This window comes from Phalangium opilio, unplaced genomic scaffold, assembly GCF_054372755.1.
Source record: "Phalangium opilio isolate 3A_F unplaced genomic scaffold, DU_Popi_V2 ptg000106l_1, whole genome shotgun sequence".
In the NCBI taxonomy this organism is placed as follows: domain Eukaryota; kingdom Metazoa; phylum Arthropoda; class Arachnida; order Opiliones; family Phalangiidae; genus Phalangium; species Phalangium opilio.
The window spans coordinates 691,998-713,432 of record NW_028324208.1 but is presented as its reverse complement, the minus strand read 5'-3'; the positions used below and the strand labels follow the sequence as shown (position 1 = coordinate 713,432).

Below are 21,435 nucleotides of genomic sequence, written 5' to 3'. Positions count from 1 at the left end.
GTTTGAACCCAATATCGTTGAAATTATTTTCTATTATTCAGAATATCAACCATTTTACGACAGGTTGAAAGGTTTGGTTGTCTTTAAGGAAGGTTTGCCGGATATGAACGAGTACGACGGCTCTCGAAATTGTCTTCTAGTAATAGACGATTTAATGGATCAGAACAAATCAGGTTTGATCGGTTCAATTTTTACCAAGTTTAGTCATCATCGTAATTTAAGCGTGCTATATTTAACTCAAAATCTTTATCATAAATCCAGCGACGCTAGGGACATCAGTTTAAACACAAATTATTTGATACTGTTCAAGCAGGTTAGAGATAAATTACAAATAAATTATCTAGCTAGACAAATGTACCCGCGTAACCCGAAATTTTTAATGGAAAGTTACTTGGACGCTACAGAACAACCTCATTCTTATTTGCTACTGGACTTTAAACAAAACTGTCCCGAAGATTATAGGGTTAGAACAAAAATATTTCCCGATGAGACAATGGTAGTGTACGTGCCCAAAAAGAGATAAATAAGACACGTATCATACAAAAGCATTCATTTGAATTATGAAACGCCGAGCGATTACATCACAGCGAGACGTTCTCGCACTCTTGAGTAAACTTAAAAAAGGACCTAGACACGCTTTTATAAGATCCGCGGATAAAGGTTTAATAGACGCTGTATCAGAATTAGTTTTAAATACGCTACACGGAAACGTGAAATTGAATTTGGCCCAAAGAAGTAGGCTATACAGGTATAAGAATAATCTGCGTAAAATAGCTAGTAAAAGAATAGCTTGGAAAAAGAAAAGGGCTATTTTATCGAACCAAAAAGGCGAAGGTCTTTTTTCTTTGCTCGTACCCCTTCTTTCATCGGTTATCGGAGTCTTTAGTTCGTAATGTACCATAAAATGACGTTGGTACCCTTGAATGAACGGAAAATACCGTCTCAACCCGATATTCAACCCGTTGATACTCTAAAGACAGATGTTATGCAAGAATTGAATAGGGAGATGCAAACGGTTTTAAACAACAATTCGTTAGACGATCGCTCCAAATGGATTATGTACCAACAGCTAGTCCAAAGGTACAATAACGTTTCTCGAGAAATCGTGCCGGATCCTACCGAAAAATGGATTGACATGTTCCCCCTTAAATATAAGAGGAGAGCAAAGAAGGTTTTTACCTCTCCGTGTGACGTAGTCCAGGAGAGGTTCTGTAACGGCCGTGTCTGTGTGTGTGTGTGTGTGTGTGTCTGTCTGTCTGTCTGTCTGTCTGTCTGTCCGTTGTCACACCCACGTGACCGCGTTCGCAGTTTGCGTATCGGAGCAAACGTGTTCGCCATTTCCGAACTGCTTTCACAGACACGGAAATGGCTCCTCTACTTGAGTTCTCACAACACCATCTTCTCGTCTTTGTCCATCCCACACGGACACCAGTCTGTACTTACTGGCTTCTAATCACCACCATCTTTTGGTCTTCGTCCATTCCACTTGGACACCAGTCTGTACATACTGGCTTCTAATGACCACCATCTTCTGGTCTTTATCCATCCCACTTGGACACCAGTCTGTACGTACTGGCTTCTAATCACCACCATCTTCTGGTCTTTGTCCATCCCACTTGGACACCAGTCTGTACATACTGACTTCTAAACACCACCAACCTTCTTCCGTCTATTCCACATAGACACCAATCTGTCTCATTGGCTTCTCTTCCATTATCATCGTTTGGTTTTAGGATATACGCGGCGATCAGCTAGGGTTACGAGAAACGTCTAGCCTCCCTAAGGTGGGATCGCCACCAAAGGTTTTCGCATTTGCGCTTTTTCCTTACTATTATAATGGAAACGCATCGTATCAGAAATTTATCACTATAGGAAGTGAAGGACTATGCGCTTGGCATAGTACCTCTCACGTAGAAAGCTCCCCCATTCTAGGTGACTTCTCTCCACCTAGTGGCGGCTAAACGCGAAAGAGGGAACAAATTTTAGTGTCGCTACCTGACGATCAGAACTAAAACTATTCGAGGGCGTGACCTATTTCGTCCCGTCGTCTGCTTCTTCAATCACACGAACTTCGCGAAGGCCTAGAAAGCATGTTGTTGTTGATATTTGTTATTTGGTAATGAGTTCCTAGCCCAAGTTTTGAAGAAATTTCATTCGAAATGGATATAAATGTGAAAGATCTTATTGAGCACATTAAAGAAGAATCAAAAAAAGAGCTTCATATAGCTTTAAGTGACAAGCGAATGTCAATTCATAACAAAATTATTGAGTCTCAGAGTTTTGAGTATTTTCTTCGAAATATTTATACTTATGCCAATGATAAAGCAGAAGTACTTCAGTTCCTAAAAATAGCAAATACATTAAGGGAAGAATTTAATTTTGAATTTGATGAAATGAACAGTAAAGATGTGCAAGAGTTATTCAACTTTTACTTGTGTAGTGTATACAGGTATTTATTGTTTTAAGATCTTTTCTTTATTGTAGTGCATGGAAAGGTATCAAATCTTATTAAATTATCCTATTAGATTTTCCCGTTGTGATAAAAATATTGTTGAAAACTGTGATAATGAAACCGTCGATTTGGAGAGCTGTGATGATGATAAATATACCAAAGAAGAGACAAAAGTTTTTGAAAAGAATGAAGAAATTAAAGTTAGACCTTCAAACTTCTTGCAAGAAAGTTTATGTGGAATTTTGAGACTTGGCGGAGGAACTTTGGGGGAGATGTGGAGGGTGTCTAAACGATTAAGGAGTTCAGATCACTACAATATGAAAACTAAAATTCTATATCAGAATGTCTATAGACTGTGTTTCAAAATTTCACTAGACGATGAAGAGAAAGAACAGCAACTACCAATCGAATTGAAACAACAAGATAGAGGTGGAATGTTTTTTCCCAAAGAGAGTTTGAGAGATTTTGTAAAGGAAGTAAATAACACAGTTCGTTTATTTGCAAACTCTGACGCTTTAAGTGAACACGGGAAAGACATGATCAAGGTAGATTAACTAAATACTTAGGCTATTGATTACAAGCAGCTAGTTAATTTTATTTTTATTTTTATAAAAGGTGTGTGTATCTGAAGTTAAAGAAAACCAAAAAATTGAAAGATTATTCTGGGAAGGAGTAGAGTGCATTCCTGACTTGTTGACGCAATTTGACCGAGAGAGTTTAACCTTCTTTTATAAGATCTGGCTGAGAAAATTGACGCATGCAAGAATTCAGGAATTCATCAGTGTTTGCAGTGGAAGTATTAGCAAAGGGGGCCACAATCTCCGAGACAATTTATATAGTCAACTGAAGAAGCTTTATGCCAAAACTAAAACTGTCAAAAAAGACTCTAAAGAAACCAAAGGGGCAAAAAAAGAGGAAAAAGTTAAAATTGGTAAAGGGAAAAGAAAATCACCCGAAAAATTAGATAATCAAGAATGTACCACGAAAACCCCAAAGTTAAATCAAAGGAAAGCTCCAAAAATTAATAAAACAGAAGTTTCAAAGAAGGCTGAAAAGAAAACCCCGAAAGTTGCTGTAGATAAGAAGGCTGGAAAGAAAAACCCAAAGGTTGCGGTAAATAAGAAGACTGAAAAGAAAACCCCAAAGGTAGCTGTGAATAAGAAGGCTGAAAACCAAACTGGCAACCCATCAATATCGAAAACTAAACCAAAATGTAACAAAAGTCAACCTAGTCATTTATATGAGGTACAAGAACGCGTTTTGCTTAAAACTTCTGGTTTAACTTGTGATCAAAATAGTCCAAAGAAAATATCTGTGATACATTTAAAATCGAAAAAATTGTTTTAAAAATATTTAATTATTTAATTGATTACAAAAATTAAGAAATGACAGTTCTTATTAAAGTTTTACTCAAATGTGGCAATGGGCAATGATTATTTTTAAATCAATTATCCTAATTGTATTTAATGTGAAAATGTTAATGCAGTTTTATAGTTTAATGTCTTCCAGGCCCAGGTTGTCATCCCGATACTCGGTATTGGAAAAATTCCCACTGTGAATGTTTTTTACTATTCTTACTGCTTTTTGCGTAGAGCTGTAATTTATACCCGTGAGCTTGCTACCACTAGCATATTTAAGTTGCGAAAAGAGCGACTCGACGGCACTTCCATTTATTCGCGATGGTGATATAAAATTGTCTGGATATCTGTTAAGAAAGTCTTCTGAAAACTTAAGGAAGCCAAAGACTGTAATTCGCAGTAAGTCCCAGGTTTGCCAAGCAAGAAAGGCATCTTGTTTAGGAGTTTGTAAATTTATTTCTGGGTCTTTTTTTAAAATTTCAGTGAGCCAATCAGCAAAGTATGTATAGCCTTCTTTAATTGACATCAATTCTTTATCAGCCATTGAGAAAATTCGGTCTTTAGATAAAAACCCATTCTCAAATAACTGGCTGCAGGCTCTTAAGTAGAGGTAGCATTCGTATGAACTCTCGCGATCAGGTAGAAATTCGTTGGGGTTATGGGAATGCGCGTATAGTTCTGATAGAACCTGTGGCTGCTGCATTATTTTGGCTGGTTTGACGTTCAATTTCGTCCAGGCATCTCTTATTATGTAACTTGTATGCATTTTTGGGACATACCGCAAAAGACCGTTTTTTTGTCGAGCTACTTCCCTTTCATACATATCTTTCAAATTCTGCCAACCAAATTTGACTCCGTTCCTTTGGAAGTTTTTAGTTCTTAAACAGTGAGAAGAGTGCAGAAAATTAATGAGACTTTTTAATTCATGAGAAGGACAGATCATCCAATATAGTTTTCGCCCTGGCCAGAAAGGGTTATCAAAACTAGGATTAACTTCGTAATTATTTTCAGCGTCTTCGATCGTGTAAGAAAAAGCCTTTTTTGCGCCATCCATGGTCTTTTTAATAACAGCCAGGTTGGAGCTCGCACCATCGCACATTAGAATTGACGTTCCAAAATTGTAAGCGTTTAAAGAACGTAAAGTTTCAAGAATACAGGGTAGCAGTTTATCGTGCTTAACAGGAGAACCAAAGGTGAAATATGGACCAATTAAATCAAAGTTAGATGTTAGATCACGCCAGAGAAACTGAAGAACGTATTGGGTTGGTTTTGGTTCAGACATATCCTTGGAAATATCATTTAAAAGGGGAAATTCTTTTTCTTCCATAGCAAAGCCGATAAATTGATGATTTTTGGAATTCCAAATTAATTTTTCAATAACCTTCACTTCATCGAAGATTAGCACTCCATCGGCTTTTGGAATTGGTAAACCCTTAACTTCTTTCAAGCGCTTAAAATCTTCGTACTTCTGTTGTTGTTCGCAGAGGTATTTATGATTAACGCCAGGCGTGTTATCATAAACTTGAGACCTTTTTTTCAAAGTGCTAGCGCTCGGTAATTTGAAAATTTTGAAAGTCTTCAATGCCTTGTAGGCTGCTGGGCTTCTAGAAAATACCGCTAGAGCTATTCTAATAGCTATTGGACTCCAACGATTTCCATTGTGGCTTTCTTCGCAGTTCCTTTGATCCTTAAAGAAAGCTTTTTTGTCATCATTTTGTTTCTTTTCACTATCTCGTTGCCATGCCAATTTTAATAATTCAGAATTTTCTCCCGATTCGATAGCCTTTTGGACATCATTTTTAAAATCCGAATTTAAAACGTTAAGAATGGAGTCAATTTCATCAGATTGTTCAGAGTTTAGCAACATATCTTTATGTTCAAGCTGAGCCTCAAGCTTTGCAACCCTCTTATTCAAAAATCTTCGGCTTTTTTTAATACTCTCTAATCTTGATTTAAGGCTTTTTGGAGTTAATTTACTTATAGGGTATTTGCTTTCAACTTTGGTTCTCTTGGTTTTTCTAATTGGATCCTCTTCTAGTTTACGTTTTTTCTTGTTGGACAGAACTTTGGAACTCTTAAAACAGTGTGTGCACTGCCCAACTTTAGATTTATTGTTAGAAGTGTAAAAAACTTCGCACTGGGTTGACTGGACTCTAGGAAATGGTTCCAAAAATATTTTATAGTTTGGTCCAGAAGCTATATCAGCATTACACTTTATGCCAGGGCAAAATTTAAGTTTGTAGCCTTTCACAAGGTTTAGTGCAGCCTCCACATCAACCGTGTTAATAGTTTCATTTTCAATATTTAAGAACTGCTTCGTTTCAACAGGTCGAAAAGGGATGATTATGGTGCATTTCCCTGTTTCAGTAATAATCAACTGAATCGGATCTATATCTTCTGGCAGAAGTCCCACATTTAGCCCATTTGATATTGAAATGGTTCTTTCTCGGCGAGTATTAAGGAAACACTAAAAATATTAAGTAAATTTATATTATAAATGTAATAAATTGAATTAAACAGGGAATTTATGATTAAATCCAAATAGATTTACCTTCAGGTTCAGATCAAGGGTGTGACATTGGTCCACAATATCTTGCAGAAAAGTTGCTCTGATACCCATATTGGCAAATATACCCTTTTCTATCGAATTTGTTACCAAGTCGTTGGTCTGAGTTGAATTATTTATGCTCAGATTTGGGGTTTGTGAGGTGAAATCTGAATTTCGTAACTAGACATAAACATGTGTTTATTTTAAAACTAGATTTTTACCTTACCACTTGATGATGGTCTACACAGAACGGAAGCATCTTTAGATTTGTTTTTAATAATAAGGCCAGGTTTAATTTTTTCAGCCATAGTCTGGGTGTTTTTGTTAGCTCGTTTAGCTATGGGGTTTCTTTCTCTTATTGTTTGAGAACCTCTATCTCTGATAATTTTAGCATTTGTATTGCACTGTATGCCTACCGAGACTTTATTTAAAATTGATACTCCGAGTCCTTCCATGATTAAGTTGATTAACCAATTTTAAACAAGGCTGAATAATGTAATTAGAACCGACGAGTCCACGACTAACCCTAGGTTAAAGAAGAGGCTAGAGTAGCAGACGATTTTTTAGTCACGTGTTCATCCTTATGGCTATTGGCTGACATATTTAAAAACGCTCCAATCAGCCACCAAGGAGAACCTCCCACTTTTTGAAGCTTTTAAGAGCGAAGAAAGCGGGAAAAATAAACTCGGAAAGGGGAATGGAAGTTTTAATCCCCCTTTACGTAAAATCTTTCCAGCAGAGATGGTCCCTATTCTAAGCGATAGAGTCCCTCACTTCGTGTAGTTATAAATTTCTGATCGTATATATACCCCAAAATTTGAAGAAAGCGGGAAGAGGGGTACCCTTCACTTTTAACGTCAATATTAGCAAAGTTTGAGATGATAATAGGTATAACTTTATTTTAAACGATCTAACTATTATTAGTGTTAATTATTGAAGATTAAAATAATTAAAAATAATTATATTTATTTAAATATGAAAGATAAACCTCTCGTGCAAAGAGAGAGACTATCATCGCCTCCTATATCTACCAAGGCCGTGCATGCGATATATTTCCTTCATTGCCTCCTATCAAGGCCCGTGCATTGTGATATATTTCATTCATTGCGTCCTATATCTATCAAGGCGCGTGCATTGTGATATATTTCATTCATTGCCTCCTATATCTATCAAGGCCCGTGCATTGCGATATATTTTTCAAAACAACAACAAAAATAGGAAGCTCCTCTCAGAAACATAATAATTTCTTTTCTCTGTATATGAAATGAAAATATGGATAATATTGCGCTCCTTCTTTAATGGTATGAATCCTTGCCTGTCTATTAATATTTTACGTAGGAGTAATACGTTTTTAGCGAAGTCTAGAGAGGATAAACATAAGCGAGATTGTTTCGGAAAAAAATACTGCTTCCACTAAAGGTTTATACTCCTTGTTACTGTTGTATAGAGTAATTGTGATAAAAGCTTAAAAAAGTACGAGAGAACTGACCTTTTTTATGCTCTTGTTTTATTCTTAATAAGAATATTAAACATTTATTTTGTATCAAAAAATATTTTTTGTTGCTAAGATTGCTTTAAAAAATCCACACGGTTAGGCATTGGTAAAAAAGACAAATGATATTTTTCAAATCTAATGAGATAACGCCCACCTAGTTGAAAATTGCCCTTTTTAATCCGCGGGAGCCATTCTTAATCAGAATTTCGATGCTAGTAGGTTGTCAATTAAACTACCGGTATATTATTGTTGTTGGAAATTGGATATTAAGTCAAATTAAGTGGTTGTAAAGAGCCAGCAGGTTTTTGCCGCTTCTTTTTGTGAGTATATGATTTTTGTTTGTAAAATGGAGGAAGATAATGATGAGAGTAAGGATGAAATGCGGAAGCGCAAAGTGCGGGAAAGGATGAGGGCAAAAAGGTCGACGTTTTCATTGGATACTTAAGTTTATATAATCTTCTCGACACGGAGAGGTAATATTTTGGTTTTCCCAACTTGTCATCTTACTCGCTTTATATTAACTTTGATATGCGTGTAGTGTTTCGATTCAGATGCAATCTTCATTACTCGTTCTATTTAAACTCTCGCTTGTGTCATTCCAAATAAAGAAGTTTATCTTAAATAATTAAATAAATATTAACTGATATTAATTATTTTAATCGTTACTATTTTACGTTAATTATAGTTAAGTCGGTTCAATTCCTAAAATAATTTTAAACATAGCTATCTTTAACGTTATACTTCTAGGGAACGCCTATATCAGAACTTTTGTAAATTTATGGTATATAAGGCGATTGATTCACACAAAGGGATAATAAAATGCGCAATTGCCCTGCCATTTGGAGGCTAGACGCTTACGGTAATCCTAGCCGCTCGCCACGTACATATATCTTAAGTCAAACGACGATGATGGAGTAGAAGCCAATGTTACAGATTGGTGCCTATGTGGTATAGACGAAAGATCAGTAGATGGTGGTGTTAGAAGCCAATAAGAACAGATTGGTGTGTATGTGGTGTACACGAAAAACTATTGCATGGTGTTGTTGTTAGAAGCCAATAAATACCGGTTGGCATCGAGTGAAAGAATTGGCGGTTAGCCAGCAGATGAAGGTGTAACGGCTAGTTAATGATTGGCGTTAAATAAGATAGATAAAGCAACGAAGTAAAATTTTCCGAATTTGTGTGTACTGCGATCGCTGTCCGGAAATTGCGAACATGTTTGCTCCGATTTGCCAGCTGCGAACGCGGTGACAGACACACACACAAACAGACTGACGGACAGACACACACACAGACAGACTGGCAGACAGACACACACAGATACGTCCAGTGTAAAACCTCTCCCTGACGTCATCGTCACTCGGAGAGGTAAAAATTGCGTGTGAAAGGAACATTGCCAGAATCGAAGCTCTTTAAATATTCATAGCGTGGAACTCAAAAAACATTTTAATAATAAGTGTGTAATGATTCAATCGATTCGGTTTACTCCAGTAATTAAAAACGAACTGTTTGAGATAATAGATATTTCTGGAAGAAATTCTGTTTCATAAAATAGAAGGAGGCAGTCATGAACCAGAGCTTATGCACTATAAATTATTCGATAGGAAATGTAAGTATTGCTTGTTTTTTTTAAAAATTGGGTATTTTTACGAACAATTTTCCATTTTCTTCCGCTGACAATTTTTTTACTTTAATCTGGTTTTTATTCCCAAATTATTTTGTATTTTGTGAACTCCATCACGCTAGCTACTTAATTTAGGGTTAGGCCTTTTAAAATCACAGTAAAAGCGAATTCCGAAGAACGGCGTTGTTTGGGAAGAATTTTTAAGTAATAGACAATTTCGTTTTATTACAAAACAGAGAAACCAATATATAGCGGCGAGGCCGCCATTGGGGTGTCTTCCTTCTCGCGAAGAAGCTCCGCCAGAGGCAGTGCGAGTTGGTTAACCTTCAGCCTGCAGTTAACTCGGGCTCCGTCAGGCGTTGCTTTTGGCGAGAGGGCCCCTGTGTGTTGGTTTCTCTGTTTATAATAAACGAATTTGTCTATAGTTTTAGTTTGGGCTTCAGTAGGAGTTGAAATTGAATCGATACCGAATTAGATTACAATAATTAAATTATTATTCTATGGTGTTAAGTCTAAAAACATTTGATATAAAAAAAAATTGAACGCAGGTTTGGGTGCGTTCTGAATAAATTTGCTTACCTCGGTGGTACTTACGCAGTGTTTTGGTCAAGTGGGAACTTAGCTAAACGGATATATGGGCTTCCAAGGTGGTCACCCGTTTCCGCACAGTTTTATTTTTCACATCTTAAAAACCTATAGCCCGTTTTCGCGCAATTTTTCATAACCCATTTCCGCACAGTTTACAAAACATTTTAAAAATCTTAAACTTATGCTTGCTGGCCCATTGGACGGAAAATAGCCAAATTATGAGGTTTTATGATTATAAAATTTTCAATGCTATTTATCGATAGATTTATTTTTAATGCAGAATTAAAAAATGCACCCCTATACTTCTATTTTTAAACGAAAACACACTTGGTTTAATGCTTACGTCTATCAATACACTTTTCTATATCGATAGTGATATTGCAATGGTCAAATCACAAGTGTAATAGCATGCCTACATTGTAGCATATCCTAACCTGACCTAATCTAAGCAAAACCTGACCGAACTTTATCTGACCTAACTTAACCCAGCCAAACCTAACTTAACCCTAACCGACCCTCATCCTAAACTATATCGATAGTGATATTGCAATGGTCAAATAACGAGTTTAATAGCATGCCTACATTGTAGCATAAGCGAACCTAACCAAAACCTAATCGAATCAAACCTAACCTAGACCTAACAGAACCTAATCTCAACCGAACCGAACCGAACCAAAACTAACACTAAAGGAACCAAACCTAACCTAATCAACAAGAAAATCGGAACCACCGAAATGAACTATGCGTGACGCGAAGCCAGAATATTTTTTAAGCAATTTAGTTCGCTGTGGTTTTACGCTTGGGGGCGCTTATATTACCGTAAAATAAACAAAGTTTAACCCTGTGACCCTGTCGACTGTTTAAGTATTTGGGCCATGGTCGCGGATTCTAAGTATACGTTTTTATTACTCTTACTGAATTATTTTAATTGAAATAATTTATTTTGTTGTCATCAATACCATCTAGACGAAAGATTCAATAAAAAGTGAATAGCCCCAAAAACATTTACGTTAATTTTAGGATGAAACTTTTCTGTATCAAAAGAATTTTATGAGTGACCCCTAAAATATCAACGATAATTTAAGGAAGACCCCTGTCACAACGTTAATATAAGCGCCATCTCGTACACATATATGGTGAAAATTTTTCCTTTACAAACTGAATATTTCCTCATATAAATTTTGACATGCATGGGCCTAGTTCATTTCGGAGGCTCCGGTTTTATTTGCGAACTTTGCGGAAATGGGTTATGGTAAAAAATGGTGAACTGAAATTTCAATGTAAAAACTTTGCGCAAATGGACCATAACACTCGTGCGGGATATGTAGGGTTAAATGTATAAATGTGAAACAAAATAGGGGCTAAAAAGCGAGTATGAGGAATTGGGCTATGATTCTCGAAAATTGTGTGGAAATGGGGATCCTCGGGCTTCCAAACTTGGTACCTAAAACAAGCATGCAGTCACACTTGTGGGTTAAGTCAAATCGGCCTGTTATTGCACCCTCTAAACTTAGTAACTACACGTTGTAGACATGTCCCGCTAAGTTTCTCTCAAAGAACATGCCATTTAATTTACAAAAGACTTGTTAGAAACCCTTGTAAGCCAAGATTACATTAGGAATAATGCCTCATATTTTCTTCAAGAATTATCTGGAAAATGGAGTTTATGAGAAATTTAAAACCGGACATATTTTTAAAGACGACATCTCTCTTTCTGTGGCTCAATATGTTCTCTTTAATTTAAAAAACGTCAGGTAATGTATAATATATCTTGCTCCTCAATCTCGCAACGTTTGTTTGTTTGATGAATTTAATGGCAAACTTAATTGGGTAAACTTCGGGAAGTTTGAACATTAGTTGTGGACTTCCATAAATAAAACTTTATATACTAGCTGTTACCCGTGGCGTCGCCAGGGGTAGGCGACGCAGGCTATAGCCTACTTTTCGTTTCACTTTGGGGGCGGGCCCATAAATACCGTTAAGGGTCCAGTACGTAAGGCCATGAAAGGGCCTCTTAATGTAAAATACTTAGGGTCCTTACGCTAGACCACTTGGCTTGTGAATGGAAATTATGACGTCATATTTAACATTAATTTTGATACGAAGCCAAATGGCCGATTGGCTCTATTTCGTTATAAAAGAAAAAAAAAGCCCAACATTCCAAAGTCAACCGTGGGAACAACCACTGCAATAATTTATCAAAATGTTAGAAATAGAATTATCGATATGACACAGAAATTTCCAATTTCGATGGTATTGGACAGAGCTACGATTAAATCAGCAACAATTAAGTTATTCGACTGAAAAAATATTTAAATTTATCAGTATAAAACAACCTCGATAAATATTATAGTTGAAATGAAAAACTAGGGAACACATTCGAAAATAGCTAAACAATGTCGACTTAGATGGACAATCTTTTTAAATACCCTTCTATTTATGAATAGGAACTTGTGGAACGTTTGATTAGGTATACTTAATTCAATGTGATTACTGTATATAAATTTTCTAGCTGTTATCCGCGGCGTCGCTCGCGTGTAATAAGAACTTCCATCAAAATGGTATAAAGAATGGGTAGATTTTACTGATGACAAATAGTTATTACATAACCAAACGGAGTAAAAAATGGTTTTAAACGAGTCTTATCATACGTCTCAAATATCTGATCTGAATCAATACTGAAACAAATCCCTTTATTGTATCTAAAGCTAAGCACTATTTTCTAAAGCTTATTAATTTATGACTCGAAGGAGTCTAATATAATTCCTTGTCGTGTTGTAACACGTTCTGAGAAAAATTGCCACTATTGTGACGTCAAAATAAGCGACATCACGAATTTTGGTTGGTTATCTAAATAATTTACCGACGGCCTCTGCGTCAAAGAGAAGACCAACAGGTAAATATATAAAGTAGGAGGAGCTAACTGAAAAATATAACAAATCGTCACGAGTGACGTTTCTAGTCTTGAGAAATGAGGCTCGCGATCAGAATCGTAAGAGCACGGCTAAAGAATGCGCGCGAGGAAATTTGTTTTCATGCTAAATAAGATAGCTTGAAAAACGTGATGAGGATTTGTTATTTTTGAAGAAGTTCAGCAAGACCAAATACTTTATATATCCACCTTTTATGTCCAACCTAATCTGCAGTTTCAGTTGCGTTTTGCAGAAACGTTTTACAGCATAGGTAAGTAGTGTTTCCAAGAAGCGATATCTAGTTTATTACGGAGAAAGTATAAATTCGCCTCATTTCCAGCTTTATCTCAAGTCCAAACGTAGGTCGGGAGAATAGCCCGTCCACACCAACCGTTTTCGCGTCTTGCGCCACGTTCGCCGCATTCGCATTGTTCGTTTTCATCCGTCGCGTTTCGTTCACACCAGAAAAAACGTCTACTAAGCGAGGCTTGCGAAGAGAGCAAAATTCTTTGGTGTGCCAAAGATTTTTGCAAGTTTTGCCTTGTTTGCAAAGGATCAACCAATAACGTACGCTTATATTTTGACGTCATAAATGATTTCGTCATCGAGGTCGTTACTTTCCTGTAGGAATTAAACATGGCACTTGTGTGTTCCAAACAGAAGAATATTTTAAGTTTCAATAATAATGTAATAGCTTCTCTTCTGATATTAAATCACCGTAATCGAATAAAAAAACTGACAAAAAAGGGCTTAATTCTACATAATTTAATAAAAGATACCACCTTACTTGTTTGGTGAAGCCTTTCGGAGATTCGAGCCCATCCGGCATCATTTTTTCTGTTGTTCCGGTAACCTTAACAAGTTTTGTTCCAAAGTTCTGGACATTCCCTTACTTCATTTATCAAAGCCCCGTCATTCATATCGTTTACATTATTTGTATCCCTCATATTCCAAATGTTTCACAAATAAATTAAACTAATCTATTTAGGCCTTGGCATCAACACGGTCAATCTCTCGTCTGTTGAAACGTAAAAAAAGGAAGAATCACGTGGTACTTTGATATCACGCCTTGATTGGCTGAACAATACGAACGCGTGGTTCGCGCCTCTTCGCATACTAGTGCAAGCACTCTCGGCAAAAGGTAAAACAGGCGGTTTTTGCATGTGTGGCCGAGACGCGTAGGCGCTTGCGAGCATTGCAAACCTTGCGAAGCGAACAGCGCTAACGCGAATTTTTGGTGTGGACGGGTTACAACCAGCATCTCATTGGTTCTTGAAAAAACACGTCAGCGCGACGCGAATGACGAGGCGATATAGCCCGGCCTTCTTTTACGCCCCCCCCCTTGTATTTTAAAAGAGGGACTGGGAATATGGCGCTAATACTTAGGCAACTTAAACTTTCTCCCTAATAAACTAGATATCATCTTAAACTTTCTCCCTAATAAACTAGATATCATCTTAAACTTTCTCCCTAATAAACTAGATATCATCTTAAACTTTCTCCCTAATAAACTAGATATCATCTTAAACTTTCTCCCTAATAAACTAGATATCATTTCTTGGTGTTTCGGTGATGTTGAAACTTATTATAGCTTTAAAGGGTTAGCTTAGTGATCTTTGCAGTAATATTGGGCGTTCCTGGCAGTGTGTCACTAATAATTGAGGATCGCCCGTAGCTCGGCAATTCAGATAGTACTTTCCAAGTTTGTTAGTTCTTTGCAACATTTCATGGCTTTATTTTACAACTTTGGCATTGCAATAAACGTTACAGATTGAACTTTATTAAACCTCGAGAGGTTACTTCTCGATTTACAACGAAAGCTGTCAGGGGCACAGAAGAAATAATCCTTTTTTTCTTAGCTCATCAAGATAAAGTAAGACAGTTGTACCTAGTTTTAGGTTCCTCTTGGCCACTGGTTAAATCAGAAAACATATTAGGTGTGAACATGTTTTTTTTTTGAATTGGTCATTTTTGGTGACTTTGGATTCGATCTTCAAGCACATGATATTATTTTCACAGTTAGTGAATCATCACAATAAAGAAAAGGGCGTTGGTGACTTTTGCCTAAGCTTGATAAAGCTAGTGCATTAAGTCTGATTGGTTCCTGCTTTTGGCAAGGTAAAATTCGTGTCCAGAAGATTAACCAGAATGCTAGGGGTGATGAAGGAGCCGCCTGTTGCTTTAAGTTGAATATGTCGTACAACGTTTTCTGATTTAACACCGGGGCCAAAAAAAATCTAAGACACTCTACCTAAAAACAGGAGTCCGTGTCAATAGTTCGTTAGCAATAGTTCGCGCGTCATTTGTTCGCAAGCAATAGTTCGCAAACAAATAGTTCGACAATACAAACAGTACGCACACAAATAGTTCGACAACACAAACAGTACGCACACAAATAGATCGAGTAAATAAACAGTTCGCTAGAAAATAAGTTCGCCAATGTTTTAGATCGTTTATTAAAAAATGTTAAAAAGCAAAATTATGAGCTAGGCCGCAAAGATAAAACATTAAAATATAATATGTCTACAATATAAAAAACGTTAACATGTTAAAACATAACCAAATATAAACATAATTATTTAATTCCATTTCATTGTCAGAACGTTTGACATGCAGTACGTATCGAGTGACCGCGGAAACAAACTGTTAAAGATCGAGGGACATGTCTTTATGAAGGAAAAATTATGTTCAGACGGAAAGATCATCTGGAAGTGTACTTATTACAAAACTACCAAATGTAAAGCTAGAGCTCACACTTTTGACGGTAGTGTTACTAAATATAACGATAACCACAATCACGCGGCCGACTGTGCAAAACTGAAGTAACGGGAAGCGGTTCAAGTAATGAAAAGTAATGCTCTAACAGTTAGAGATACAACTCATAGAATAGTTGCTGATACTGTCGCTGGAATGTCACAAGCTGTAAGTGGACAACTTCCTTCAATTCAATGCCTAAAACGAACAGTTCAGCGTGTCCGACAAGCTAATTACGCTCCTCTGCACACTCCAACTTCCCTTGAAGATCTCATTATTCCCGATGAATACCAGAAAACATTTGGAGGTAAACCATTTCTTATGTTTGATAGCGGCTTGGAAACGAGTAATTCCCGCATAATTATATTTTGCACCGAACCAAATTTAAAACTATTGGGGCAGTCTGAAAATTGGTACGCAGATGGCACTTTTAAAACAGTTCCTCCGTTATTCACTCAACTATATACCATACATGCCGCTATTTTTAATATTGTGACGCCATTAGTTTACGCTCTTTTACCTGATAAGAAGGAAACTACATATAAAAGACTTCTAGAATATCTTAAAAACCTGGATTCCAATTTGAATCCGAGAAGTATTATGACAGATTTTGAACTTAGTGCCATTAACTTATTTCGAATCGCGTTTCCTGAAGCAGTAATGAAGGGGTGCTTCTTCCATCTTTCTCAATGCGTATACCGAAAGGTTCAGAGTTGCGGACTACAAAAGAAATACGAAACGGACGCTGACTTTGCACTCGCTATAATGATGATACCAGCATTGGCTTTTATACCAGTAATTAAATTGCTTGAATCTTTTGAAACATTAGCATCTGACAGTAATTCCATGCCTGAAGAAGCTCAGCCTATACTGGACTATTTTGAAGACGTTTGGATAGGGCGTCCAAATAGAAGAACTCGACGGCCTCCATTATTTTCCCATGACCTATGGAATTGCTACGATCACGTTGTCAATGGAACGCCCAAAACCAACAATTCAGCAAAGGGATGGAATCGTGGGTTCTTGACATTAGTCGGTGGACATCACCCTTCAATTTGGAAGTTCATAGACGCTTTAAAGCACGAACAGAGTGTAAATGAAATCAAAATTGAGCAATATTTATCCGGTCAGAAACATCATTTGAGTAAAAAGAAATACAGGGATCTTAACGAAAGAATTGCGAGGGTTGTCATCGACTTTGAAAATCGTGACACAATTGATTATCTTCGCGGCCTAGCTCATAATTTTGCTTTTTAACATTTTTTAATAAACGATCTAAAACATTGGCGAACTTATTTTCTAGCGAACTGTTTATTTACTCGAACTGTTTGTGTGCGTACTGTTTGTGTTGTCGAACTATTTGTGTGCGTACTGTTTGTGTTGTCGAACTATTTGTGTGCGTACTGTTTGTATTATCGAACTATTTGTTCGCGAACTATTGCTTGCGAACAAATGACGCGCGAACTATTGCTGGCGCACTATTGACGGGTTACCAAAAACAGTACCCACTAACCTTAAATATTTATTTAAATTTTAGGTACTGGACGTTATCTTGTTCCTATTTACTCCAGTAGTGAACTCATTTTTTAACCATGTTACTAACAGCATTATATTGGACAGATACTTTATTTATACCTGTGTTGAAAAGGAAAGAGCTAAAACCAGTTCTTACTCAATAAATGGATTTTCAAATGAAATTTGGGAAGTTTTCATAACTTTCATCATATTTCTATCACTAGTTTTGAAGCTTTCGCAAATTGTCGTACCGAAAGACTGCAATGGCCGATTTCGTTCTTTGCCCAATTCTCTGTGGTTCTTTTTGGCAGGAATTCTTCATAACTGTTACGTATATGCTCATCAACGTAGAACCAGGGATAGATGTAATTTTAGAAGCAGGAATGGAGAACAGGGTAATTTGGGCGCGCGTCAAAGTCCCAGATCCCCTTCCACGGGACCGAGGGGTATGAAAGAAGAGGCCTATCATAGTGACAGAGTTAAAGGGAATTACGTATTTTTCGCCCCCCCCGTCAGTAACGTCCTCAAAACGTAGTTTAAGTGGGCCAATAAGATAATATAAATTTTTTTTACGCGTTGAAGGGAGGGGCTCTAGCCTGGGTTATGAGTCGGATTGAAATAAATACTATCCGTTCTCTATTCGTGCTTCTAATTTTTTTTCCGATTTCTTTCTATTAGCATAAGTTTATAAGATATGTTTCATAATTATTACACTTCATATACTTCGAAATGCTAGAGACTTATAGCTCGAGTATGTTCGAGAACGACAAGCGAGAATTAAGTCCTACACTCGGTTAATTTTGCATGACGTTCATCTTCCTATTTAGTCTGTACTAAGCCTTTGACAGCGCCTCACCAGACGTCGCTTTACGAGAATCTATGTCCTACGTCGCTTCACGACAAGCTCCAGTTTGTAACCAGTGACAAACTTATGGAACATATCTTATGAACTAATGCTATTAGCAAAAAGCGAATTTTTAACAAAATGACATGAAATGTCACCGGATATTTACTAGCGCACTACCAACGAGATAAACAAGGCCCATGCAGGCGCCAATTTTTTATTTTTTTGCAGACCTTTTAAATCGCCATGATTCTCCGCTAGAGGCGCGTTTAAGTCTAAAATAATTACGTAAACCTCAAATGGATCTAAGTTTCGAGCCTCGAGCGAGGGAGCGCGCGGCGGGATTTTATGTGCATTAAGCCTAATCAGTAAGTGTATTAAGAGACTAAGAAGCGCAGTCTATCAAGCACACAAGTCAAATATATATGGGTGAGGGTCCCCCCTTCGAAGTGAGCGAGCCTTGTACATCTCGTTGGTAGTGACTAGCAACACGATTTCTGAACACTCGTGACTTTTTGGTCTTTTTCGGTTGTGTTATTTTAACGATGGTGCTGAATATCAGCTCGTGGGAGGAGAAAAATCTCGACAATTTAATTTAAAAACTCCTGTAACACTTAAATCTAAATAGCACAGGTTGGTTCGTTTGTTAACTTAACTATAAATATTTCGGTCTAATGACTTTTTGAACGACTTAAATGAACCAATGATCCTTAAAAAACTGAAGATTGACTCTTAACCGATAAAGCCAAAGGATACGTAAAAAAGTCTGTTTTAATCTTATACGTCTTAGCTAGGAGTTTCATGGGTATCGTCCCTTTCAACCGAATTCCCAATGGACCGAAATCCCATTCGACCGAATATCCCGCAATGATTTTAGATTTCCAGCCCAATGGCTATATTCCCGATGGACCGAAATCCCAATCGTCCGAATATGCCCCTAAAAAATACATGAATATAACTTGAAACACTGTAGCCGTCAGCGATTCGGTGGTGTAGTGGATACGATGTTGGACTGCGAAGCGATAGGTTGTTGGTTCGAATCTCCGAAAGGTATGTTAATAATATAAAAAGTAAATGTTTCGTGATACTAATTAAAACGCTCACTTTCATTCCTTTCAAGGCAAGAGATATATAGAATTAATAAACAAATTGTGCTTAAAATGAAGTAGTCTTAATGGTAGTTCCAACAATGTCTTTAAGTTTTAAATTAAAATTTTAATATTTTGGTTTCGGGTGGGTTAGGTTAGGTTAGGTTAGGTTAGGTTTGGTTTGGTTTGGTTTGGTTTGGTTTGGTTCCAATAATTCGTTGACACCTTTTCCAAAATATGCTCCTTTTAATTAGCTACCACCTTTTCTGAAATATTCTCCCTTTAAATAGCTACCACCTTTTCCAAAACATTCTCCTATTAATTAGCTGCCACCTTTTCCAAAAGATGTTCTTATTAATAGCTGCCACCTTTTCCAAAATATTCTCCTATTGATTAGCTGCAACCTTTTCCAAAACATTCTCCTACTTAGTAGCTGCCATATTTTAAAAAATATTCTTCTTTTAATTAGCTACCACCTTTTCCAAAATATTCTCCTTTTAATTAGCTAGCACCTTTTCCAAAACCTTCTCCTACTAATTAGCTGCCACCTTTTCCAAAATATTCTCCTATTAATTAGCTGCAACCTTTTCCAAAACATTCTCCTACTAATTAGCTGCCACATTTTCCAAAATTTTCTCCTTTTAATTAGCTACCACCTTTTCTAAAATATTCTCCTATTAATTAGCTGCCACCTTTTCCAAAAGATTTTCCTATTAATTAGCTGCCACCTTTTCCAAAATATTCTCCTTTCAATTAGCTACCACCTTTTCTAAAATATTCTCCTATTAATTAGCTGCCACCTTTTCCAAAATATTCTCCTTTTAATTAGCTACCACCTTTTCTAAAATATTCTCCTATTAATTAGCTGCCACCTTTTCCAAAAGATTTTCCTATTAATTAGCTGCCACCTTTTCCAAAATATTCTCCAATTAGTTATCTGACATCTTTTCCAAAAACATTTCTATTATTGCTAATAAATTGTTAGTGGTAAGAGGCGGGGTTTTAATAAACATATTAATAATCTTTTTACCTCCAAACAAGGTTGGGTTGGGTTAGGTTAGGTTAGGTTAGGTTACGTTTGGTTAGGTTAGGTTAGGCTAGAGTAGGTGAGGTTCGCCGTAATTAAAACGTAGTTAAAATAAGTGCAGTAATACATTTTCAACTCACATTTATTTTAAAAATAATAAGTTGTGAAATTAAAAATACATTTAATGCAAAACTACACAGTTCAATAGAAATTCGGTCCAATGGGACAATAATAAAATGTCACCTTTTGGCTACGTTCGTTCGAATGGGACACCACAAAAAAGCCTTTCTGTCGAATGGGAATTCGGTTCAATGGGACCAAAGCGTTTCATGCGCATGCCTTTATGTATTACAAGCTATAGGAGGATATAGGAGTGAGGGATTCTTCGACTGCCTATTCTTAGAGCTCAGGCAGTGAGCACAAAAATAGATTTGTGCTCCCTGGCTCAGGTTTCGGTCTCTCCGATGGGAGATTCATGCACGCGCACCTAGTTACCTTGGTTACGCGTATCACGTGACCACGCAAATCCCAATTCAATAAATAGCAGGTTTTTCATACTATTTTAGGCCTTTGAAGCAACGCCGCATATATTACGTGTTCACTGCACGAGCAGTGATATTTTTTAATTTCATCGGGCGTTAACTCGACTACCCCTAAGGCTTTAATCCATCTTAAACACTTACCTAGTAGAGGTTTAGGCGAGGGGTCGGTCATTCATAAAATCCCGTACGCTACCCGCGAAATTCAACTTAAGAAATCCGAAATCAATGCTGATTTCCAAAATCCCATAAAAAGTCAAAAAATCAATAACGAAGTCACAAAATCAGTAAAGAAATCATAAAATCAGTAAAAAAATCATGAAATCAACAAAGAAATCGTGAAATAAGTAAAGAAATCGTGAAATCCATTACAAAATCCAAAATCAAAAGAAATCACAATATCCAACCGAGTCACGGGAAAAATCTCAAAATCCGAGGAAATCACGCGAAAAACCTCAAAATCCAACGAAATCAAGGGAATATCGCAAAATCCGTCGAAATCACGGAAAAAATCTCAAAATTCGATGAAATCCACTGGAGTAGTAGGGACTATACAGATACGCATGGATCCAAGATGGCCGCCACCCCAAGATGGCCGCCACTACCCAACTCAAACCAAACTTCCCAGACAAGTCCGGACTGGCCCGAGCTCGGGCGTGTTATTTTTCAACCCTAGATCGATGAACTGCCA

At 36.9% G+C, this 21,435-nt stretch overlaps 3 protein-coding genes across 3 annotated transcripts; 2 read left to right on the top strand and 1 right to left on the bottom strand.

The window, feature by feature from the left end:
- Positions 1-1,869: 1,869 nt before the first annotated feature.
- LOC149623854 (uncharacterized) lies at positions 1,870-3,799 on the top strand. The gene is made up of 3 exons (XM_089852204.1): positions 1,870-2,449; positions 2,526-2,997; positions 3,068-3,799. The coding sequence occupies exons 1-3, from the start codon at positions 2,160-2,162 to the stop codon at positions 3,797-3,799; spliced, it is 1,494 nt and encodes a 497-aa protein (XP_089708330.1). The 5' UTR covers positions 1,870-2,159.
- A 1,646-nt stretch (positions 3,800-5,445) lies between these two features.
- On the bottom strand, positions 5,446-7,121 carry LOC149623853 (uncharacterized). The gene is made up of 4 exons (XM_089852203.1): positions 6,585-7,121; positions 6,362-6,525; positions 5,485-6,277; positions 5,446-5,453 (listed from the first exon to the last, which is right to left on the bottom strand). The coding sequence occupies exons 1-4, from the start codon at positions 6,811-6,813 to the stop codon at positions 5,446-5,448; spliced, it is 1,194 nt and encodes a 397-aa protein (XP_089708329.1). The 5' UTR covers positions 6,814-7,121.
- Positions 7,122-16,256: 9,135 nt separating this feature from the next.
- On the top strand, positions 16,257-17,050 carry LOC149623852 (uncharacterized). Its single transcript, XM_089852213.1, has one exon. The coding sequence runs from the start codon at positions 16,332-16,334 to the stop codon at positions 16,986-16,988; it is 657 nt and encodes a 218-aa protein (XP_089708339.1). The 5' UTR covers positions 16,257-16,331; the 3' UTR covers positions 16,989-17,050.
- The last annotated feature ends 4,385 nt before the right edge of the window (positions 17,051-21,435 follow it).